The sequence below is a fragment of the Saccostrea cucullata genome, unplaced genomic scaffold (genome assembly GCF_032062105.1).
Source record: "Saccostrea cucullata isolate Sc308-1 unplaced genomic scaffold, CSIRO_AGI_Scuc_v1 ctg2094, whole genome shotgun sequence".
Lineage (NCBI taxonomy): Eukaryota > Metazoa > Mollusca > Bivalvia > Ostreida > Ostreidae > Saccostrea > Saccostrea cuccullata.
Window position 1 is genome coordinate 56,545 of NW_026937646.1, and position 21,810 is coordinate 78,354.

General features: G+C 33.1%; 1 protein-coding gene and 1 long non-coding RNA gene across 3 annotated transcripts; both read right to left on the bottom strand.

The window, feature by feature from the left end:
- Nucleotides 1-15,485: 15,485 nt before the first annotated feature.
- Nucleotides 15,486-18,813, bottom strand: LOC134248585 (uncharacterized). Of its 2 annotated transcripts, XM_062731001.1 has the most exons (4): nt 18,587-18,813; nt 18,408-18,475; nt 18,160-18,297; nt 15,486-16,113 (listed from the first exon to the last, which is right to left on the bottom strand). In XM_062731001.1, exons 1-4 carry the CDS (start codon nt 18,655-18,657, stop codon nt 15,620-15,622), a joined length of 771 nt encoding a protein of 256 aa, XP_062586985.1. In that variant the 5' UTR covers nt 18,658-18,813; the 3' UTR covers nt 15,486-15,619. The 2 variants fall into 2 exon arrangements, with proteins under 2 accessions (XP_062586985.1, XP_062586983.1); XM_062730999.1 differs by having other exon boundaries at nt 18,408-18,813.
- A 1,937-nt stretch (nt 18,814-20,750) lies between these two features.
- On the bottom strand, nt 20,751-21,771 carry LOC134248586 (uncharacterized). The gene is made up of 3 exons (XR_009988075.1): nt 21,703-21,771; nt 21,518-21,594; nt 20,751-20,961 (listed from the first exon to the last, which is right to left on the bottom strand). It is a non-coding gene; the product is annotated as an uncharacterized LOC134248586 (long non-coding RNA).
- Nucleotides 21,772-21,810: the final 39 nt, after the last annotated feature.

Below are 21,810 nucleotides of genomic sequence, written 5' to 3' on the forward strand. Positions count from 1 at the left end.
TAGATAGTAATATTTCATGAATACAAAGAACTAAACTCTAGGAAAATTAGGTGCATTTAAATAACTATCACAAAACTACTCTGGAAAAAGATGTGTACTTAATTCTCCTTTTCATTTACATTCATCACAAACTTGAGATATATACTATGTCAGCCTGAAAAATGTAGGCATTAATGCCTAATAGTTTTGAGCCATGTTGAAATGTCTAACAGTTCTGAGTCATGTTGTAAGTAATGCCTAATAATTTTGAGCCATGTTGTAAATAATGCATAATAATAGTTCTGAGCCAGGTTGAGCCCTGTTGTACGTCATGCCTGGTAGTTTTCAGCCATATTATCATAATGCTCCATGGGGATCCGGGTTAGAATAGGTCCTCAGTACCCCCTTGCTTGTCGTAAAAGGCGACTAAATGGGGCGGTCCTTCGGATGAGACCGTATAAACCGAGGCCCCGTGTAGCAGCAGGTGTGGCACGATAAAGATCCCTCCCTGCGCAATGGCCATGAGTGTCGAGCATAGGCCTAAATTTGCAGCCCTTCACCGGCAATGGTGACGTCTCCATATCAGTGAAATCAATCATAATGCCTTATTGTTCTAAGCCATATTTTAGATAATGCCTTAAGCCAATTAGTTCTTTGCCATGCTTTATGTAATGCCTAATATTCCTTGGATTTAAAAGGCTCACCAAATTCTATTCCTACAATCAAACAAAACGTTGCAACTGTTTACATTACATACCTGAATATCTATAAAAGGAAAATTGAATATAATCTCACAAATAGAAATTTAATGAAAATGTGCAATTGGTCTGAAACATTCTTCTTATGTTACATATGAAAAATTAAGCTGCTGTATTATCTGCACCTAACATTACAAGAGCATATCAAAACAATCTATTGGGTTATTTTGACCGTAGTTTTAAACAATTTTCAGGCAACTGCAAGTCCTTATTTTGAGAGATATCAATGTAAAATTTTATGATTTGAATGTATATCTGCAGCTATTTTTGGGAGATTATTTTATTGCAACCTAATTTTTGATTTACTGGTTGTTATATTTAATTTCATTTTGTTTGCCGCTTGATTTCTGATACTTAGTTTTTTCCAGTATTTTTTTTTCAGTTAGCCCCCCTCTTCTCTTTTAAAATTCTTTTTCAAAGTCATTTTTTTTCTCCCTCTAATCTTGAAAGTTAACATTTCTTAAACAAGTAGTTATAGAAGCAGCATCAAAAGCTATGCTGGCAGACATTGCTTATAATTGGTGTCAATCTACAGTGGAAAAGACAATTCAAGTGTACATGTATACACACTCAACTAATTAATGCAATACAAAGGTGATTGATGTACCTGATATACTGGACTGTTATTCTGTGATTATACTTATTTCAATGTCTGGTTTTCCAAACGATTTGAAGATAATTTTCAATGCCTTTCTTTGACTTGTAGTCTTGTATTTGGGTCCATGTCCACGAGAAGTTCCGACCGAGTTTCCTTATTGTTGTTCACATGCATAGGGCCTATTCTAGTTTGCTTTTGCCGGGTTTCGAAGCAGTATGAAACAAAAAGAGAGTTATTAATGTTAATAACCAACATTACATCATTTTAAAACAATACAAAGGTATAAGTAAACGATTTTTTAGTATAACCGCGTGCGCGTCGTCTGCTTTGTGAAGTGTTTGAATCCAATTTCATCCGTCATAATTAATGCACATCAATAGTAATAATAGCATTAAAATGGTTGAGAACAATGTATAAATGAAAAATCATACAAATTTTAAAGTTACAAAACAAAATTTCATGTATTTTATTGCAAACAATTGTTATGCGTCTTTACCTTCGAAAGGTTCAGGAGAAAGGAATGTGAAGATCAAACCCGACCTTTTATATACTACACTTGATGTGTCAACCGAACCCGACCCTTAAAAGCCAACGTTCAAATAACAAATACTTAGGACCTATAAACTAATTTATAGGTCCCTTCAAATATACTTTTCTCGTAAAATAAAGGCATCTATTTTGTATACACAAATAGATGCTATTAATTTATCAAAAATGTATTAATTGAAATATGTGAAATTTACAGCAACTTATGTCTATTTCATACGTACATGAACAGGTGGATTTCAATTAACAAAAATTATATAATGGGCATCAAAAATGGGTACCCTCCTTGTCAACAAGGACATACAACAACCAATGTATATAAGCGATAATTCAACAAATTATCACAGATTATGTTTTATTGACTTTAAGTTACATAGCAAATTTGATAGACATCATATTGGGGGTAGTTCACACTGTTTTGAAGAAACATTTGACGGTAAAAAAATTTTAATATTCAAATGTCACCCTATATCTATAAATATGAGTGAAAACGAGAGCGTGTAAAAAAATCTAAACAATTATTTTTAAAAAATCAAAAATTGTTCTTATCCACGTTTTTTTGAAATTCAAACAGATCATGAAACTTGAATCAATTTTGCGTTAAACCCTCAAAACAAATTTAGAATAAGATGTACTTGACAAAACTGCAAAGGCCCAAGAAGAGCAAAAATTTGCAAGAACACAAAAACAGTTTTATACGCTATTTTCTTAAATATAAGCGGTCTTGTTGTTCAAATGCATATATAGCGTTGCAGTTCAATCTATGGAGGAGTCTAGTAAGCAAAATATTTGCCAAAAAATTTAAAGGTTTATGAGAGGAAGTAATCAGAATGAGGAATTCACTACATTAAATGTCTTCCTGACAGCGTCCAAACCCACAGGCCATGAAGAGTAAATGAATTTTGGGGTAAACAGAAAGTTAATGTTTTATCACATCAACAATATTCGCCAGATCTTTCAATCTTTGACTTGTTTCATTTCCAAAAACTTAGGAAAACACCTTTCAGAAAGAAAAACAAGTTCAGCAAATCATAGGATCTGCCATTTTCCAGTATACAAGGGTCATACTCAAAACTTGTTCTAAATACAATTAGAAATTGAATAAAAATGTTACGGACATGTCTTTTAACTAAAAGAGAATATTTTAGTTAAATCATTAAGAAAAAATCATAGAAAAGCGATTTTTGTTTTTCTTTCCGAGCCCTGATGACATTATTCATTGAACGCCCCTCGTACGTATATAACAGTATCTAAATTGACGCGCCATCCATCGTCAAGTAAACCGGTGCGGGACATTAAATCAGACGAAAAGAAGAATAAATTAAACTTCATGAAATAATTAAAAAAGTCAATGTCATTTTCCAATTTCAATTCCTTGCTCTGAAGACTAAAGTCATATGATATAATTTATCAATTTCAAATAGAATAGAAGAAGAAAAAATTCCGTTCCATATATTTTATGTTCAAAAAGTCCATTGATGTTTAACATATATTGTTTTTTTTTTCTAAAAGATCTGTGAAGTCATTGACTTGATGTAATTTACTTTTAAAGTTCACTTGGGATGGATACAATTTTAAGTGTGCGTATTGTCATGATCCATAATTTTTCAGGATATTGTCACAAAATCATAACTTTTATTTAAAACTTTTAAGGATACCTCCTTCATTAATTGCTTTTGAATTGACACCACAAAATGCATTTAGGCGATATTATGACGTAGAATGCTCAACGATGAGGGAGAGGACATTATTTCAAGCATACTTCTTTGTCTCTCTATACTGTTCTGATTTGGCAACATACAAGTTACATTAAAAATCTTTTTTTTTGTCTAAACTCCAATGTAAACAAAGCATGAAAACTGATACTCTACCTGTAATTTTGCTTTCGTCGTCGGGTTTTTCATTAATAACTGATAGTACATGCCATGACAATTTGTAAGACGCTTATTTATTTTGTTGAGAACGAGCAGTGTAGGATATTCAAATATTTATATGTAAAAGTAAAATGTTAAAACCCATGTGGATTGAATTTTTATTTCTCCATCAAACCGCTGCCAAATACTGAGTAAATATAAGAGGTTAAGATAACAAGCAGTGATCGATCTAATATATATATATATATATATATAGTAAAAATAATTAAAAAGAAAACACGAAGACAACAAAGTAAAGCATTAGCGCTTTCATTTAAAAAATCTTCAGATGCTTTACAATCAAGTTTTTTAACTGTCACATAGTAACGCCTTCTATGACGTCATAATTAGCGGAACGTAATACAGTCTCTATGACGTAATTCTCCCAGCAGTTATTACGGGAAAGTCAAACAATGCTATTTAGCTTTGGTTTTAAAGTAGTAATAAAGTGTTTTTCTTTTTCTCTTCGTTGGATTTGGTTTCCGGACATCTGATAGAACGGGAAAACGGTAAATTGTCTCTTCCCGCATATATCTAAATGTTCACTAAGCTTAATTTGTCTGTATTGCGGGTTATTAATATGCTGTTTGTGGACTCTTATCCGAGCTCTCAGAGTAGTACTAGTTTCTCCTATGTAAAATTCGTTACAACCCGGGCATGTTATGACATAAATTAAGTTCTTAGTTTCACAGGACATGTCAGCATTTACAGTGAAATTTCGGCCCCGGAAGTTGTAGCTGGTTCTAAAGGAGGATGAGAACACAAACGCAATTTACCGAAATGTTCAATTTATAAATAGCAAACGCCAGGCTAAAAATTTAAAAAGAATTCTGTGCACATCCAGTTTCAAGGAAAAGAATTGTTCCGTAACTAAATGCAATGACCCGAGATGCGGTACCTGCGACTATATTTTGGAGGGAACCAGCTACAACTTCAGCTACAAAATACTAGGGAATTTGTCCTGTCATACTGAGAACTGCATTTATCTAATCAGTTGCAAAGTTTGCTCCAAACAGTATATTGGTGAAACAGGAGATCTCCGCAGGAGAGTCAATAACCACCGTTCGACCATTAGGACCAAAAAACTCAATGAACCCGTTGGGGAACATTTCAACCTTGAGGGTCACAAATGGGAGGACATGACAGTAGTGGTGATTGACCATAACCCAAGATGGACAGATGCTCAGAGACTGGATGCACAGATTGAAGTCATTCCGCCCTAATGATATTAACAAACTGAATGACTTCACCAGAATGAACGTAAACTAGACCCAATTCCTGATGATACTAAACAAGATTATTCTCTCAATTTAGTGTAAACTCTACAGTTAATTTGCGTCACCAACTCTCGAACAACTCTCATAACTATGTATTGCTTACACCTTTGTTAATTATTTTTTCCCGGTAATAAGTCTTTAAATATTTCAAAATTTATAATTGATCATAATTCATATGTTTAAATATCCATGCTATATTATTTCTCTTCGATTATTCTTTATTAAGTAAAGTTACGCCATTTTGAGAGAATGAAACTATGTACGATTTACTGATTGTCGTAATTAATTAGCATAATTAATTCGTTCAATTATGTAAATCGCACTTCACCCGAGTATACCCGATAGACCGGACGCATTTCATAGCGGTCCGGATTTCTTTCTTTATTAGTGTTCTTAAAAATTTCCAATTCATCATGTAATTAAGTATGTAAATATCTAGTGTTTAGTAGTTTAGTAGTAGTGCTAGTTGTTTTTGTTTCTCTTTTTCCTTTGTTCTTATGACTTTTTAACTTTTTATTTGTCCTGAGGAAGGGACAGGGCGTCCCGAAAATTTGACAATTTTTTATTGTTCGTGTCGTTGGTCATTTTTAGTGCTTTGTATATATATATATATATATATATATATATATATATATATATATATATATATATATATATATATATATATATATATATATATATATATATATATATATATATATATATTAGGGATGTCAACGAGTATCCGGTTAACCGGGTACTCGATCATCGTCCGAGTATCGAATACTAAAATCGGTACTCGGTTACTCGGATGTATATTTATGAATATTTCTCAGCTTATTTACTAATGCATTAAACAATCTGTTTTAAAACGTAAAATACTCATTCCACTTGTACATACAGTAACTAGATGCTGTCATGAGACAGTAATACCCGCACTAAGGTGTTTGCCTCTAAATGCACACTCCTCTAAAATTAGGCTTTACCAAAGAAAAAGTCAATATAATTTAATAATTTACATAATAGGGCCTCCATGTATTCATCAAATTGAACATAATATTCTCAAGTGAACATGTGACCCGTCACCATGGGCCTCGATCTTATAGGTACATGTATTTCATATTCATAAGTCATTACCAGTCTGAAATTAAACAACAGAATTCAATTAATGATGTAAATTAGGTTTGAAGCAAGGGGGGGGGGGGTAAATTTTTGGCCCATAATTGGAACTTTTTAAATCTATTTTCTCATATAGATCAACAACAAATATTATTCAAATTAGTTTAAAGCGTTTTTGATGATTTTTTCCAAAATGTACAAACTTTTTTTTATACTTGATTAGGCAGAAACACCTTGAAAGCTGCCATATACCATTTATACCCAATCAATTTAGTCAACCCCCACCCTTCTCCCATCAACACACACGCGCGCAAACACACCCTATTTTCCTGTTTTTGGAAATAGGCCTAGATGGCAAAGTTAAGATAAAACATCTTTTGTAAATAATAATTTTAAATTTGTTCTTATACTGTAAATGTATCTGAAGACCTGCATCACATTGGGCTTGCGTCACGTACCTAACTTAAGTACTAGTTTTACCATTATCATTTTTAGATAGCACTGCACGTGCAGTACTAGGCCTAGTGTTGTGTACACATCATTGCATGTATGTCAGTTGGAATTATTTTGTGTTTAATTGGATTATATTTCATGAAGTTGGAGCTATGGCAGTCGGTAAGTACACGTTTTGGTATAGACTTGGGTAAAATAGTCTGAAATGCAACTGGTTAGGTTAAAGTTTAAAGGATCAAAGGTCATCCGATGCTGCAATAAGACGAATTTCACATTCTAAAGAGTTATCGCCCGTTATCGACGTTACATTCAGTTACAAAATACAGAATTTTTTTCTGAGAGGGAGGGGGGACTTCCAGACCAGAATTTTCTGAGAAGCAAATAAAAGGAGAAGTTATGGTGGTGTCTGTTTTCTAGGGTGGAGGGCATCCAAAGTCTTTTTTATATTATAGTCCTGCAAATTCGGGGGGGGGGGGATCTCAAGATACACTTCCAGTCCCTGTAAACAGTAATGGCAAATGATCATGTGACTCCTAAATAGTAGGAAACTTTTTCCATTTGACAATACATAATTTTGCGCTTTTTGTGTTATTATGTTATGTAAATTTAATGGTATAAAGGTTTTGAACCCCCTGGAGGTCATCCCCACTCTCCTAATGATTCTAACTGGAAATGTTCACACAATATGACTGCATTAAATGAAATAAAAGTGCATCAATGATAAGATTGCTTGACATTTCATTCATCAACCTATCCTCCTAGAATTAGGAATGAAAATCATTCAAAGAGATGGACCACATTAAAGTATTTGTATATAGGCTATTAACATATTTTTTTAAAAATGTAAAAACAAGCAGTAGTTTGCATACATGTCATGAATATAAACAGGGGTCTTGGATGGGGTGAAGGGAAGGATCGAGTTCCTGTCTCTTTACGTCTTAATGGTTGAAAACTCCTAAAATGAATGTTGACCTCAAATCCGACTTGTCCTCATTATTTTTCAAGTGGGGGTGTCTCCATTTGAGTGAAAAATTCCTGAGAGGGATGTTTAACAACAAACAAACAATTAAATGACATAAAAACACAATATTGATTTGCGTTAAGAAATATGCAGGGGATTTTTTCCATCATAAATCTTCTTCTCAAGAACAGCAAGGGCATTATTGTCCCCCGTTTTGGGGGAAAGGGAGGGAACATTATACACTTATTTAATGACTACGAGGTAAACAGTCAAACTGTTGTCCCGAGGTAGTGGGGAGACCTGGGAAACTGTTGCCCAAGGCCGAAGGCCAAGGGCAACAGTTTCCCAGGTCTCCCCCACGTACTACTGAGGGACAACAGTTTGACTGTTTCACCGAGTAGTCATTGAATAAGTGTTTTATTACCTAACCTACTATATAATTACTTAAATTGGAATAGAAACACACAAACAATCAATAAAAAGTTTTCACAATTGTTTATTCACATACTTGTCTATTAATTAGCTGAATACATAATATAAAGACTAAATTAATATTTTTATTTTAAAGTAATACTTAATAAATTTATTGTTTGTGTGTTTTGTTTAAATTTAATTCATTATAGAGCAGGTAAATAGTGATGTCGTGATCATCAAAACGCTTGAATATCACAATGACGCTTTAACCAGTCAACAGTTCATTCTGTGGACCGGTCAACAGTTCACTGTTTCATGATCACGCAAAAACATAAAGTAAACCGTGAAACAGTTCAAAATGCCTAATTATAATTTAGATAGTAAGTTAGGTAATAATAAATCTTATTTGTCTGTCAGTCTGGCCATCTTTGACAGTATGTGCATCTGTCACAATAAATTTAACCTTGATCATAACTTTTGAATAATATGAGATAGGGCTTTTATATTTCACATGTACATTACCACAAAACTTTCTAAATGTACTATGATTTTGTAACCCAAGTGAGACCTTGACCTCAAAATTTTACCTACTTTCCAAAAAATAACATTTTAAATTAATCATTTTGAAAGAGAAAAGATATGGCATTTAAATTATACATGTATATTACATGTGAAAAGACTTTTCTAAATATATCATGACTTTTGACTTTCTGATCTTGACGTAGAAGTTTAACCTACTTTTCAAAAATATTTTATTATATATTTATATATATATAACTTTTGATTGAAAAGAGATGGGTCTTTCATATTTGACATGTACTTTACCTGCAACAAAATATTTCGAGCATGCGATGATTTCCCCCCTTTGACCTAATTTTCATAAAGTGACATATGATAGGGATGCATATTTGATACACAATCTGCCATAAATTATGGCATCCCATTCACTTAAACACAGAAAGCAAAGGACCACAATTCTTTGAATTTGCATGTATAATCTTGATATGGAAACATCCTCATATAATGTATATTCAAGTTTTTTATGCTACGCCATGATTAGGAATACATGTATTAGTTTTTGTCATGTCCGTCCTCCACCCTTCCATCTGTCTTTCCATCGAGCTCAAAGAAATTACTTTCTAGATATTTTATCAAAGTTCATATGCTGATGCATATACTGATGTAAACTATCCAACTGTGGCAATATTTTTTATGCGCCCGGATCGATAGATCCCGGGCATATATTGTTTTTGTCCTGTCTGTTTGTCTGTTTATCTGTTTGTCTGTTGTCAACTTTAACTTTGGCCATAACTTTTGAACAATAAGAGATAGAGACTTCATATTTGGTATGCATACTCCACTAGTAAAGTCCTTTCAAATGACATCAAGGTCAATGACCTTGTGACCTTGACTGTGACCTATATGCTAAAAATAGCTTTTTCCACTGTTTGTCATAACTTTTTAACCATAGGAGATAGGGACTTGATATTTGGTATGCATACTCCTCTAATAAAGCCCTTTCAGTTGACAGCAAGGTCAATGATCTTGTGACCTTGACTGTGACTTATATGCTAAAAAAAGCTTTTTACACTTTTTGCCATAACTTTTGAAACATAGGAGATAGGAACCTCATATTTGGGATGCATACTCCACTGATTAAGTTCTTTTAGATGACACCATGGTCAATGACCTTGTGACCTTGACCGTGACCTAGATGCTAAAAATAGCTTTTTAGTTTTACACTTTTTGCCATAACTTTTTTACCATAGGAGATAGGAACTTCATATTTAGGATGCATACTCCACTGATTAAATTCTTTCAAATGACACCATGGTCAATGACCTTGACTGTGACCTATATGCTAAAAATAGCTTTTTACACTTTTGGCCATAACTTTTAAACCATAGTAGATAGGGACTTCATATTTGGGATGCATACTCCACTGATTAAGTTCTTTCAAATGACACCACGGCCAGTGACCTTGTGACCTTGACTGTGACCAATATGCTAAAAATAGATTTTTTGAACTTTGTTTCCGCCGGGCGCATAGTGTTTCACAAACACATCTTGTTTACCTTTACTTTCCTTTGACCTTTACTTAACTTTTCTTAAAATTAGTGTTTAGCTTTATTTTAGAGAAACCATAATGATTCAAGTTGTGTAATGAAACTTCACATGATTATACATACTGATGTAAGCAATTAAAGCTTTACAATGCTTCACTCTCTTTTACCTTGACATTTCCTGTGATCTTGACCTCACTGTCTTAGACTAGATCAGTTTTGAATAAACAGTTCAAGATATATTAATCAAACTTCATATGCTAATACATACTGATGAGAGCTATTATTGCATTAACTTATTTTGACCTTGAATTTTCTTTTGACCTTGACCTCACTTTTTAAAATATGTGTTTATCTAAGTTTTAAATAAACCATTAATTATATTTTTATCAAAATTCATTTGATAATAGTAAATTCACACTGATGTAAGCTTTTCAGCTAGAACAACATTTTGACCACAACCTTTCCTTTGACTTCTCTTTTCTTAAAACAAAGTGTTAAGCTCACTTTTATTAAATCATTAAAGATATTTTTATCAAACATAATAAGCTAATATGTATTAGTGAGAGCTATTCAGCTGCATCAAAAACTTCATCTTGCACATTCCTGTGACCTTGACCTCCCTCCTCTTTAATATGTATTTTGCTTAGTTTTTAAGAAATAATTTAAGACATTTTTATGTTTAACATGCACTTATACATAATTTGATGAGAATTTATAATCTATATCCAATTTATTTATATTTTAGTTTCAATTCTGAAAAAAAAAAACTGTTTAAGATATTTTCATCAAACTTTATACACAAATACAAATTTTAGTTTTTAGTTTTTAGCTCACCTGAGCTGAAGGCTCAAGTGAGCTTTTCTGATCATATTTTGTCCGGCGTCCGTCTGTCTGTCTAGCTGTCTGTAAACTTTTCACATTTTCGACTTCTTCTCAAGAACCACTGGGCCATTTCAACCAAACTTGCCACAAAGCATCCTTGGGTGAAGGGGATTCAAGTTTTTTCAAATGAAGGGCCATGCCCTCATTCAAGGGGAGATAATTGGGAATTAATGAAAATTTGGTGGCATGTTTTAAAAATCTTCTTCTCAAGAACCACTATGCCAGGAAAGATGAAACTTATGGGTTAACATCCTCTGGTAGTGAATATTCAAATGTGTTCAAATCATGACCCCCGGGGGTAGGGCAGGGCCAAAATGGCCGACTAAAGTTTTATATAGAAATATATTGGAAAATTCTTTAAAAATCTTCTTCTCAAGAACCACTGTGCCAGGAAAGATGAAACTTATGGAGTAACATCCTCAGATAGTGTAGATTCAAGTTTGTTCAAATCATGACCCCCGGGGGTAGGGCACGGCCAAAATGGCTGATCAAAGTTTTACATAGAAATATATAGGAAAATTCTTTAAAAATCTTCTTCTCAAGAATGACAAAGCCATAATTCATCAAATTTATATGGAAGCATCCTCAGGTAGTGAAGATTCAAGTTTGTTCAAATCATGACCCTGGGGGTAGGGCGGGGCCAAAAAGGCCGACCAAAGTTTTACATAGAAATTTATGGGAAAATTTTTTAAAAATCTTCTTCTCAAGAATTACAAATCCATAATTCATCATATTTATATGGAGGCATCTTCAGGTAGTGTAGATTCAAAAATTTGTACAAATCATGACCCCAGGGGGTAGGGCGGGGCCAAAATGGCCGACCAAAGTTTTACATAGAAATATATGGAAAATTCTTTGAAGAAAAGCAAATCCATGATTGATCATGGGATTACTTTTGGATTTTAACTTTTCAATTATAAACCAATTTCTATTTTTTCTTAGCTTCAGTACTCAGGTGAGCGATGTGGCCCATGGGCCTCTTGTTTAATGTACCATTAGTAATACACATCTGGCGGGACATTCATGTCCTATAGACATATTTCTAGTTTTTCAAATCATCACTTCAGGCTAGGGTCAGGCCACAATTAGGGATCAAAGTTTTATTTAGGAATAAAAGGAAACACATCTTTAAAGTTCTTCTTTTCAGGAACACCAAGAGCATGATTAATATGGAAATATTCTCAAGAGGTGTAGATTCAAGTTTGTACAAATCATACCCACCAGGGTTAGGGAGGTGCCATATTATTCCAGCCCCTTTTTGCCATCCATATGAAAATTCAAATTTTGAAACCATTTTACACATACACAAAACAAACCAATCATTTTCTAAATGATCATGGTTTAAAGCTATTGCAGCATAAGATATTAGGGAAGTTCTTGAAAGCAGGGTGATTAAACATGTCAAATATATGTAAAAAAATATATATATAAAAATTCTACCTCGATTTGATCCCCATCCCCCCCACCCCCCGGGCAAAATGAAAATTCCGAAACCTTACTGCACATCTACATGACACCACCAACCATCTCTTAAAATATGATAAGGCTGCTGAGTAAAATGTAGAAGGAGTTCAGGGAAGAAGGGGCTTTTTGTATAAAAAAACGTCATTTTTCGACCCCCATTTGATCCCCTGGGGCAAAATCAAAATTCCGAAACCTTACTGCACATCTACATGACACCACCAACCATCTCTCAAAAGATGATTAGGCTGCTGAGTAAAATGTAGAAGGAGTTCAGGGAAGAAGGGGCTTTTTGCATAAAAAACATCATTTTTCGACCCCCATTTGATCCCCTGGGGCAAAATCAAAATTCCGAAACCTTAATGCACATCTACATGACACCACCAACCATCTCTCAAAAGATGATTAGGCTGCTGAGTAAAATGTAGAAGGAGTTCAGGGAAGAAGGGGCTTTTTGTATAAAAAACGTCATTTTTCGACCCCCATTTGATCCCCCGGGGCAAAATCAAAATTCCGAAACCTTACTGCACATCTACATGACACCACCAACCATCTCACAAAAGATGATTAGACTGCTGAGTAAAATGTAGAAGGAGTTCAGGGGAGAAGGGGCTTTTTGTATAAAAAACGTCATTTTTCGACCCCCATTTGATCCCCCGGGGCAAAATCAAAATTCCGAAACCTTACTGCACATCTACATGACACCCCCAACCATCTCCCAAAGGATGATTAAGCTACTGTGAAAAATGTAGGAGGAGTTCAGGGAAGAAAAGTGTGACAGACGGACGGACGGACGGACGGACATGAGTAACAACAATATACCCGAACTTTCTTTCGAAAGTGCGGGTATAATTAGGGTTTACTACTCCTCTAAATGACCGTTATCGCCCGTGGCAGTGTTTATAAAGTAATTATCGTATCCAAGCACCTGTTACCTAGCTTTCTCACCTTCGGTTGTCTTCTACCCTTATGTTTTGATTTGCTTTAATTATTTGTTTTCACGGAAAATCGTTTATGGTCTGTAATGATTAAATAAATTAGACAATTTTGTCAATTCTCTGAGAAGCCGTAAATTCGCGGGAAAAGAGACAGATGATATTACATGCGCGATTGTTGATATGGTTGTGTTTGATTACATGCCAATACATGTACAAATGGTTGATGGCAAAGGCTTTAAGTAAACTTATGTCCATCGTTGCACCAAACTACAAGATACCGTCCCGTAATACTATAAAATCTAGACTAGGATTTAAAAAGTATACGAAAATCGTAAATCCGCTCTGTTAGAACTTGGTCAAGTTTAAGTCAAACTGTATGACTGATACCTGGACGTCAAACGCAACAAGGAGTTACATTACAATTTCGGAGTAGATTTTTTTAACAACAATTTATTTACGATTTTATTTATTGTGTTTATCTGATAAATAAATTGAACTTAAAAAAATGTTGTATTAAATTTGGTCGGGCATGGAGTGATCTTCATTGTTACAACAGAAATGCATTTACGGGTACATCTCCTATCAGAGCATGTGGTTTTATTTCTACAAGAGTTTACAATGTTTTACATTCATCAATTTACTTGCTCATATTAATTTACACTTTTACCGAGTACTCGGGTACTCGATCGGAAAACGTCCGAGTAACCGAGTATCAAAAATTGACCGATTTGACATCCCTAATATATATATATATATATATATATATATATATATATATATATATATATATATATATATATATATATATATATATATATATATATATATATATATATATATATATATATATATATATATATATATATATATATATATATATATAATACTACTACACAATGCTAAGCATGTTAGATCTAAGAGGGCATGAACCTCAGTCCCCAAGAAAATTCTTGAGGTGAGATCTAGGAGATGTACATGTAGCAATTGTAAAAGTTACTGAATGTTTCTTGTTATTGGAAACTTATTTTAAAAAGACACGATTTTTTGAAGCTGGAAGCTTTCATTAAAGGGATATTATAGCCTTTGTAGATTAAAAAAAATATTTCGTAATTAACAGTACATAGTATCGCAGCAAACCATTTCAAGCCAGTGTTATAAGGATTTCTTACCGAGTGTGATTCACTCCGAAGGAATCAGCCTCGATTTAATATATACCCAACCCACTTTTTTCTGCTCTCAGTACAATTTTGTGTCAACGAGGTCTTTGAGCCGGAGGAGATACATTTCATAAAAGAAAAGGTAATAAAGGATTCTTTTTTCTAATTCATTCTCCTGCAAACTATCTTTTATTTTCTAAACTTTGAAAAAAATGTATTTCTTTCATATGCCTTTGCAGGGATAAGAAACATCATATTTTCTTCAGAGGTTGTCTTGCTCTCCACGAAGTTCAATTATATTTTTGATTTTGGAATTATGATTGGTATTTACATGTACATGTAGCTATAACTGTGAAGGAAGTAATTGTATTTAATAGCTATAAAAAATTAAAATATTAATCATCTTATTTTTAATTTACTCTCTTATGTGTATAATTTAATGCAGAAAACAGTTCGGGCATAAATTGCGTCACGGCTCCTTTGTAAATCCCTCACAGCGTTACGTGAGTTCCAAAGAGGAAGTGTTTATCTTTATTTAAAAGAAGTGTTCATGTGGAATGGAATAAAAGCTAAACCCATTTCCCATCCATGCTGTAGGTTCATATATATTCAAAATTTCTTGCAGAAACAGTTGGTAAAAGACTTATCATTAGCATTTTATATAAAACTAACGCATGGATGGAGAAGAACATGAAGTTGACAAATATGATTCATGAATCAAAATAACAAACAAATAAGCGGAAGAAAATTTCTGTTACAGGCACGTGGGTCAAATTTTTGGAAACTATTTTTTGTTTCATGAAGATATTATCAAAGTGTTTCTACAGTAAACTTCAATATAAGGCATATATTATTGGTGTCCTTTTTGACAACTAAATTTACTAGGAACCACTCAATTTTGTATTTTAAAAAACATGTAACACTGTGTTCAAAATACATTTGATCTATAAATTTACAACCATACATTACCAATTAAAGTATGAGATATTTTGCAGTGAAAAAATCTCGTCTATTTATCTATCAGTGAAATGATTTGAACATACAATTCTTTTTCTTTTGGAAGAATAGTAAGCTACATGACTGTTGATAAAAGTTGTTTAAGAAATAAAAGGGCAAATTTAGCTGTTCTGAAGTGTAGAATATGCGTGAACTGAATTCCCCATCATCTCACTTCCAAAAGATGCAAATGTAAACATATACACATTATCTCCATCCCTTGTGTCTGTATTATCGAAATCGTTTCCCAGAACATCGGTTGTCTTTTTCTCCGAATTTCTCTCTCCGCAATTTCCAATTTTATTGTCAGTTGTATGCATGTCTTCTATGAAAGGTCGTCCATCTACCTTTGTTAGAATCTGTGCGGGTAAATCTGAAGAACATTGGACGTCCATATTGTACCAATCTTTTTCCACAAGGACAGTAGCTGCAGCATTTGGTTCACTTAGAGTATTTTTGTTCTTTAGATGGAGTATTAGAATTCTTGTCAAAATCAAAAACAGAAAGAAAACAAATGCTATCGCTATTACTATTGTCGTTATAATGAATATTGATCCCATGATACTTATTTTGAAGTAAGATGACAAGTTTTTCTTCTTCAAATTGGTTGCATTAACTGCAAAGATAATTTAAATTAAATCTTCATAAATTTTTGTGCATGGTGTATACTAGACATATAAGTGAATATCTGAACATCCGGAATTTTATTTCTACGATAACAAGAGGCCCACGGGCCTTATAGGTCACCTCAGTACTGTGTAACAACTTTCAAACAATTAAATTTGGTTCGTGTTTAAACCGAAGGCCATGAAATTCACAGTTTACAATTTTGAAAGAGGCACCATTGCTAATCATAGTTATTAACTTAGTATGCTTACTCTATTAATACCCAGAGGTAGATCAGAGTAACAAAGAGAAAATGCACTTCCACTTTATAACCAGTTGTGCACCTCACCCCAAAGGAACTACTGACCCAGGGCCATATATTTCAAAATTTTGCAAATTTTATCATAAAATGGTTGATTAATACCAAAGAGCAGATTTCAAAGCATTAATTTATTTTCAGGCATGTAACCACCCCCCCCTTTTGACCCTGGGGGCATTAAAAACCACTTTGCTAGATGCACCTTTCTTCAGCATAAATATATATATACTTGGATCATTGGCTTAAAACGCAGAAGCAAAGAAAAATATTTACAAAGAATAAATGTATTTTTACTAAATAATCAATAGAACCCCGCCCTAACACCAGAACCCCTGACCCTGGGGCCATAAAATTCACAATTTTGGAAGAGGCACTCTTGCTCATCATAACTATGTGCTTAGTTAGTTAATCTAATACCCAGGAGCAGAAAAGAAGATTTTTAAAGAAATAATGCATTTTCACAATATAATCTTTAGAGCCCCGCCCTAACACCAGAACCCCTGACCCTGGGGCCATAAAATTCACAATTTTGGAAGAGGCACTCTTGCTCATCATAACTATGTGCTTATTTAGTGTATTTAATACCCAGGAGCAGAGAAGAAGATTTTCAAAGAAATAATGCATTTTCACAATATAATCTATAGAGCCCTGCCATAACACCAGAACCCCTGACCCTGGGGTCATAAAATTCACAATTGTGAAAGAGGCACTCCTGCATATCATAACTATGTGCTTATTTAGTGTATTTAATACCCAGGAGCAGAGAAGAAGATTTTCAAAGAAATAATGCATTTTCACTATATAATCCATAGAGCCCCACCCTAACACCAGAACCCCTGACCCTGGGGCCATAAAATTCACAATTTTGAAAGAGGCACTCCTGCATATCATAACTATGTGCTTATTTAGTGTATTTAATACCCAGGAGCAGAGAAGAAGATTTTCTAAGAAATAATGCATTTTCACAATATAATCTATAGAGCCCTGCCCTAACACCAGAACCCCTAACCCTGGGGCCATAAAATTCACAATTTTGAAAGAGGCACTCTTGCTCATAATAACTATGTGCTTATTAAGTGTATTTAATAACCAGGAGCAGAGGAGAAGATTTTCAAAGAAATAATGCATTTTCACTATATAATCTATAGAGCCCCGCCCTAGCACTAGAACCCCTGATCCTGGGGCCATGAATTTCACAATTTTGGTAGAAGACTCAATGCTCATTACATTCATGTCAATAGTTTGCCTGCTTGATGTCAAGGAGTAAAGAAGAAGATTTTTAAAGATTTCATTAATTTTAGTGGTTTTGGCCCCACCCCTCAGGCCCCAGGGGGGCGGGGACCATGAAATTCACAATTTCCCCTTTACCCATAGATGCTGTATACCAAATTTGGTTGAAATTGGTTCAGTGGTTTCAGAGAAGAAGCTGAAAATGTTCAAATGTTAACACACGACACACGACGGACGACGGACGACGGACGACGACGGACGAAAACGGAGAGCAATAGGTCACCTGAGTTACTCAGGTGACCTAAAAATCTTAAACTTTTGAACTGAATAAAAAAAAGATAAATCAACAGTAAAATTGTTGTAATTCATTAGATATAAAGATATATTTTGAAAAAAGAAATATAAAAAAAAATTATGTTAAGGAAAAATCGATAACATAACTAGATTAAAATTAACTTGAATTGAATTTTAATTTAAATTAAAGTTGTGATCATCTATCAAATTTACCAACAGAGTTATTAAAACAGCCATTTCGAAAGTCGCAGTTCTCCGCTCTACAAGAGCATTCTTCCTGACATTGTTTCCCAAATCCAGGGTAACGACATGGTCGTGAACAATTCTGACCCATATATCCAGACAGACACTCTTTGTGAGAAAATGAAACAAATAAACAAATAACAATTATACAACAATATTTCCCCAATTTACAAAATTAATGTTCTTTCCTGTAAATGACTATCTGCTTAATTAAATACCTTTACATGCCTTCAAATCCTTGTCGTAAAAATATCCGGAGCATGGGCAAATTCCTTTTTCATTGCCACTATTAAAATAAAGATAAATATTTAAATAAATTGATATATTCGAAAGAAGTCCAAAAATGAAGATAGTCTTTTTTAATACAGAACACCTGAACATCTGTATGAATACTTACTTTTGACATGCAAGGCTGAACAATGAATGGAGAATTAAAATCACAATAGAATTTATAGGTAAAATATCCATTGTTACTTCAGCAAACAACCGTACGTTTGTCGTTTAAAAAGTTAGCCATGTAATTCATTTTATTTACCAATGAGTCACGCAGGCCTCTGAAAAGGATATTAAACGGAACCTTGCAAGGAAACAGAAATTATAATCCAAAATCAAAAATAGAAAACTTAAAAATCATTGCAACTAATGACCTAGTTTTCACATTTTTGTGTTCCCCCCCCCCCCCCCCAAAAAAAAGAGTAAACCATTCACAGATTATCAGATCACGAATTCTCGTTTATATGTCTATATTTTTTAAAACTGATTTTTTTTCTGTTTATTTATTTCTTACATTTGCTCATTTTTTGGCATTTTCATACTTATGTGTCGCGTAATTTACAACGTTTAAAGGCTGTATAATCTTTTGAATTTAGTAAACATTACCTTAACATACTTAAAGACAAGATATATTATTGCCAAAAATACAGTTATAATAGATATGCCAAAGTAAATTTTGAAACTCGTCTTAAAGTTAAGAATGTCTGTTTTCTTAACAAGAAGCCCAAGGTTGACCATTACTTCTGCCTTTCAGTAAGTTTTATTTTTTGTTCCGAGGCCATCTTATCCGTCGGCAAAACCATGCAACAAGTGTGCACAACATTTGGCAAATGTTCAACTGTTGTGTATTAGTATCTTGTCTCGATAGTGAATAGAATTCATTTAAAAAAATTAAGCCTCTTAATTTACCTTTTTTTTATCAGGCACATATTTCGAGTTTTCATTAGTAAAATGCTAGCATTGACATTCTTTAAAATATATTAAGTGATACCATTCTCTAATCCAAATCTCCATCTATACTGCTGTATAAATATAATGATTCTTTCACAAAATCTTTATGACAGTGTGCCATTAAAAATTCCTATTTTACTTTTTGGTCGGACCCTTGATTCGTGTGTCTCATGGTAAAATATAAACTTTGCATTTCTAATCATTTATGAGATCGGTGTTCAATCTACCTCAATATAAACACAATCTATTATAATATCATTATACATTATTATTATATAATTCTAATAAATGATATAATTGTAAGAAAGAAGAAAACTGGAAATATACTCTTCTTTTGGAAACTTGACCAGAAGGTCTACAATGGATTCGTTCCTATCTCATTTAATAAAATTTATTATACATACTATTTTGCTACTCTCTCTTTCTCCCTCCTGCTCTATCTCTCTCTTCAAAGATAAAATGTACCTGTTGAAGTAATTGATCATGATGCTTTTCGAATTCGCATGTTAGAAATAAATGTATTTTTGGTTAATGCAAGTGTATACATGTGTTAAAGTTTTCACAGAAAAAATTATCTGCATTCTTTAGTCTACGGGATTTTACAATTTAAGTGTACTTGAAAGAAATGGTCAACCATAATGAGATCTGTACTCCAAACATACTACAAACTCATTTAATTTTTTTCTCCTGTATTCATTCTTTTCGGAAACAAATTTTGCATAAGAACACGGTGTGTTAAAAATAATGAATATTTTCCAAAATATTAAATATTAAATATTGTTGGGATTTAAAACAATAAAAATTGTAGTTTTGTCCTGACTATGATGAAAATCAAATAAGTAGCTTACCAAATTCTGGTCATTTATTGTAGCCACACATCGAAAATTGATTGTGTTCTGTATTACGTTTCATTCTAGAACTTTTCACTCATTTTGAGAGGTCACAAAGTACCAGAAAAGGGCTTCACATTTTGATCTTAAGTTACTTTTAAGGGTATGACTGTATTGAGAAGGAGGGATCTTTATCGCATCAACGCCTGTCCTGAGATGGGGCCTCGGTTTTTAAAATCTCATCATAAGAAACAACATTCTCTTCAAACTGTCGAGCGCATGTGGGAAGAATACCTTTGCTATTTATCTGAGATTCGTACTTTCGACCTTCCTATCACAGAGCGAGCGCTCTACAGACAAAGCTACTGTTAAAATCCAATTAAAAGGCGATTTAAGGTCTTTGCGGTTTTAAAAAGAGATATTCCATCTTTTTTTAAGCAATATGAATTATATCTGCATATTTTCTAAAAAAGAATTTAACTACTAAAATAACATTATCATCAGGAATATTTTCTTTTGTTTAATTTTCACATTAATATGTATACTACAAGTTTTAAACAGAGTTTTGAATTCTTGTATTTCGAAGAGTTTTTAATTCGCCTTCAGAACCTTAGGTATGTTGATTAACAAAGCGCCACTAAATATATCAATCGATCTGAAAAATGATTTAATCATTTGTTCCGTTATATGTTCCGTCGCTCCCTATGACAATAGCATTCTGAAAAAGAAAGTAAAAAAAAGAAAAGTAAGTAATATTAATGAATATTAATAAATCAAAAATGTATATTTAAAACAAAGTTTCGTAACAATTCTTATGTTCAATGCATGAATATGGCTTTACAAAATTTTGTAGAGTAGATGTAGATGAGATGTAGTTCATTGTCTTATAAATGCAGAAAATATTTCATCCATCTAAATAATTCAATACAGACCCCTCCCCCTAAAGAAATACAAATATTGTCTTCTATTCTTATCTTACACAACTCTCCAAATACATGTTTATAGACCTCATAATAGTCATAAAAACATACATTATATTCGAATTAATGTAGGTACCACATTCCTATTAACATGATGACTTGATATTATTAGTCTTAGAATATTTTCTTTCTGATTGAAGAATCCTCGTGAACTCTAACAGTAACGGTTTTGATTTCATGAACTGTTTCTTTTTACTTTTATCATTCTAGTTTCACGAAGAACGTATTTTACCTGAGTGGATACATGTATATACTGTGTCTTCCATAAACAATGTCTGAAGGATATAAATGTACCTCAATTAAATGAACAGTACTGTTTTCCAACTGTATTTTAGGTGTAAGTGGTAACGGCATTCCTTTTCTCCCGAGCTCTAAAATATTCAAATAAAACATTTTCAAAATCATTTTAGGTTTAACCTACCATATTATCAAAGTAAAAGGTTTAAAATTTATTAAATAATTATAGAATGATAATCTACCGTTAAGGACTGGTTCTACCGTTGTCACAACTGCACTCATAAGTATAAAGTTCACCGTCTGCATCTAAAGTATTTAAATGAAAATCAAACAAAGGATATGATTTGATA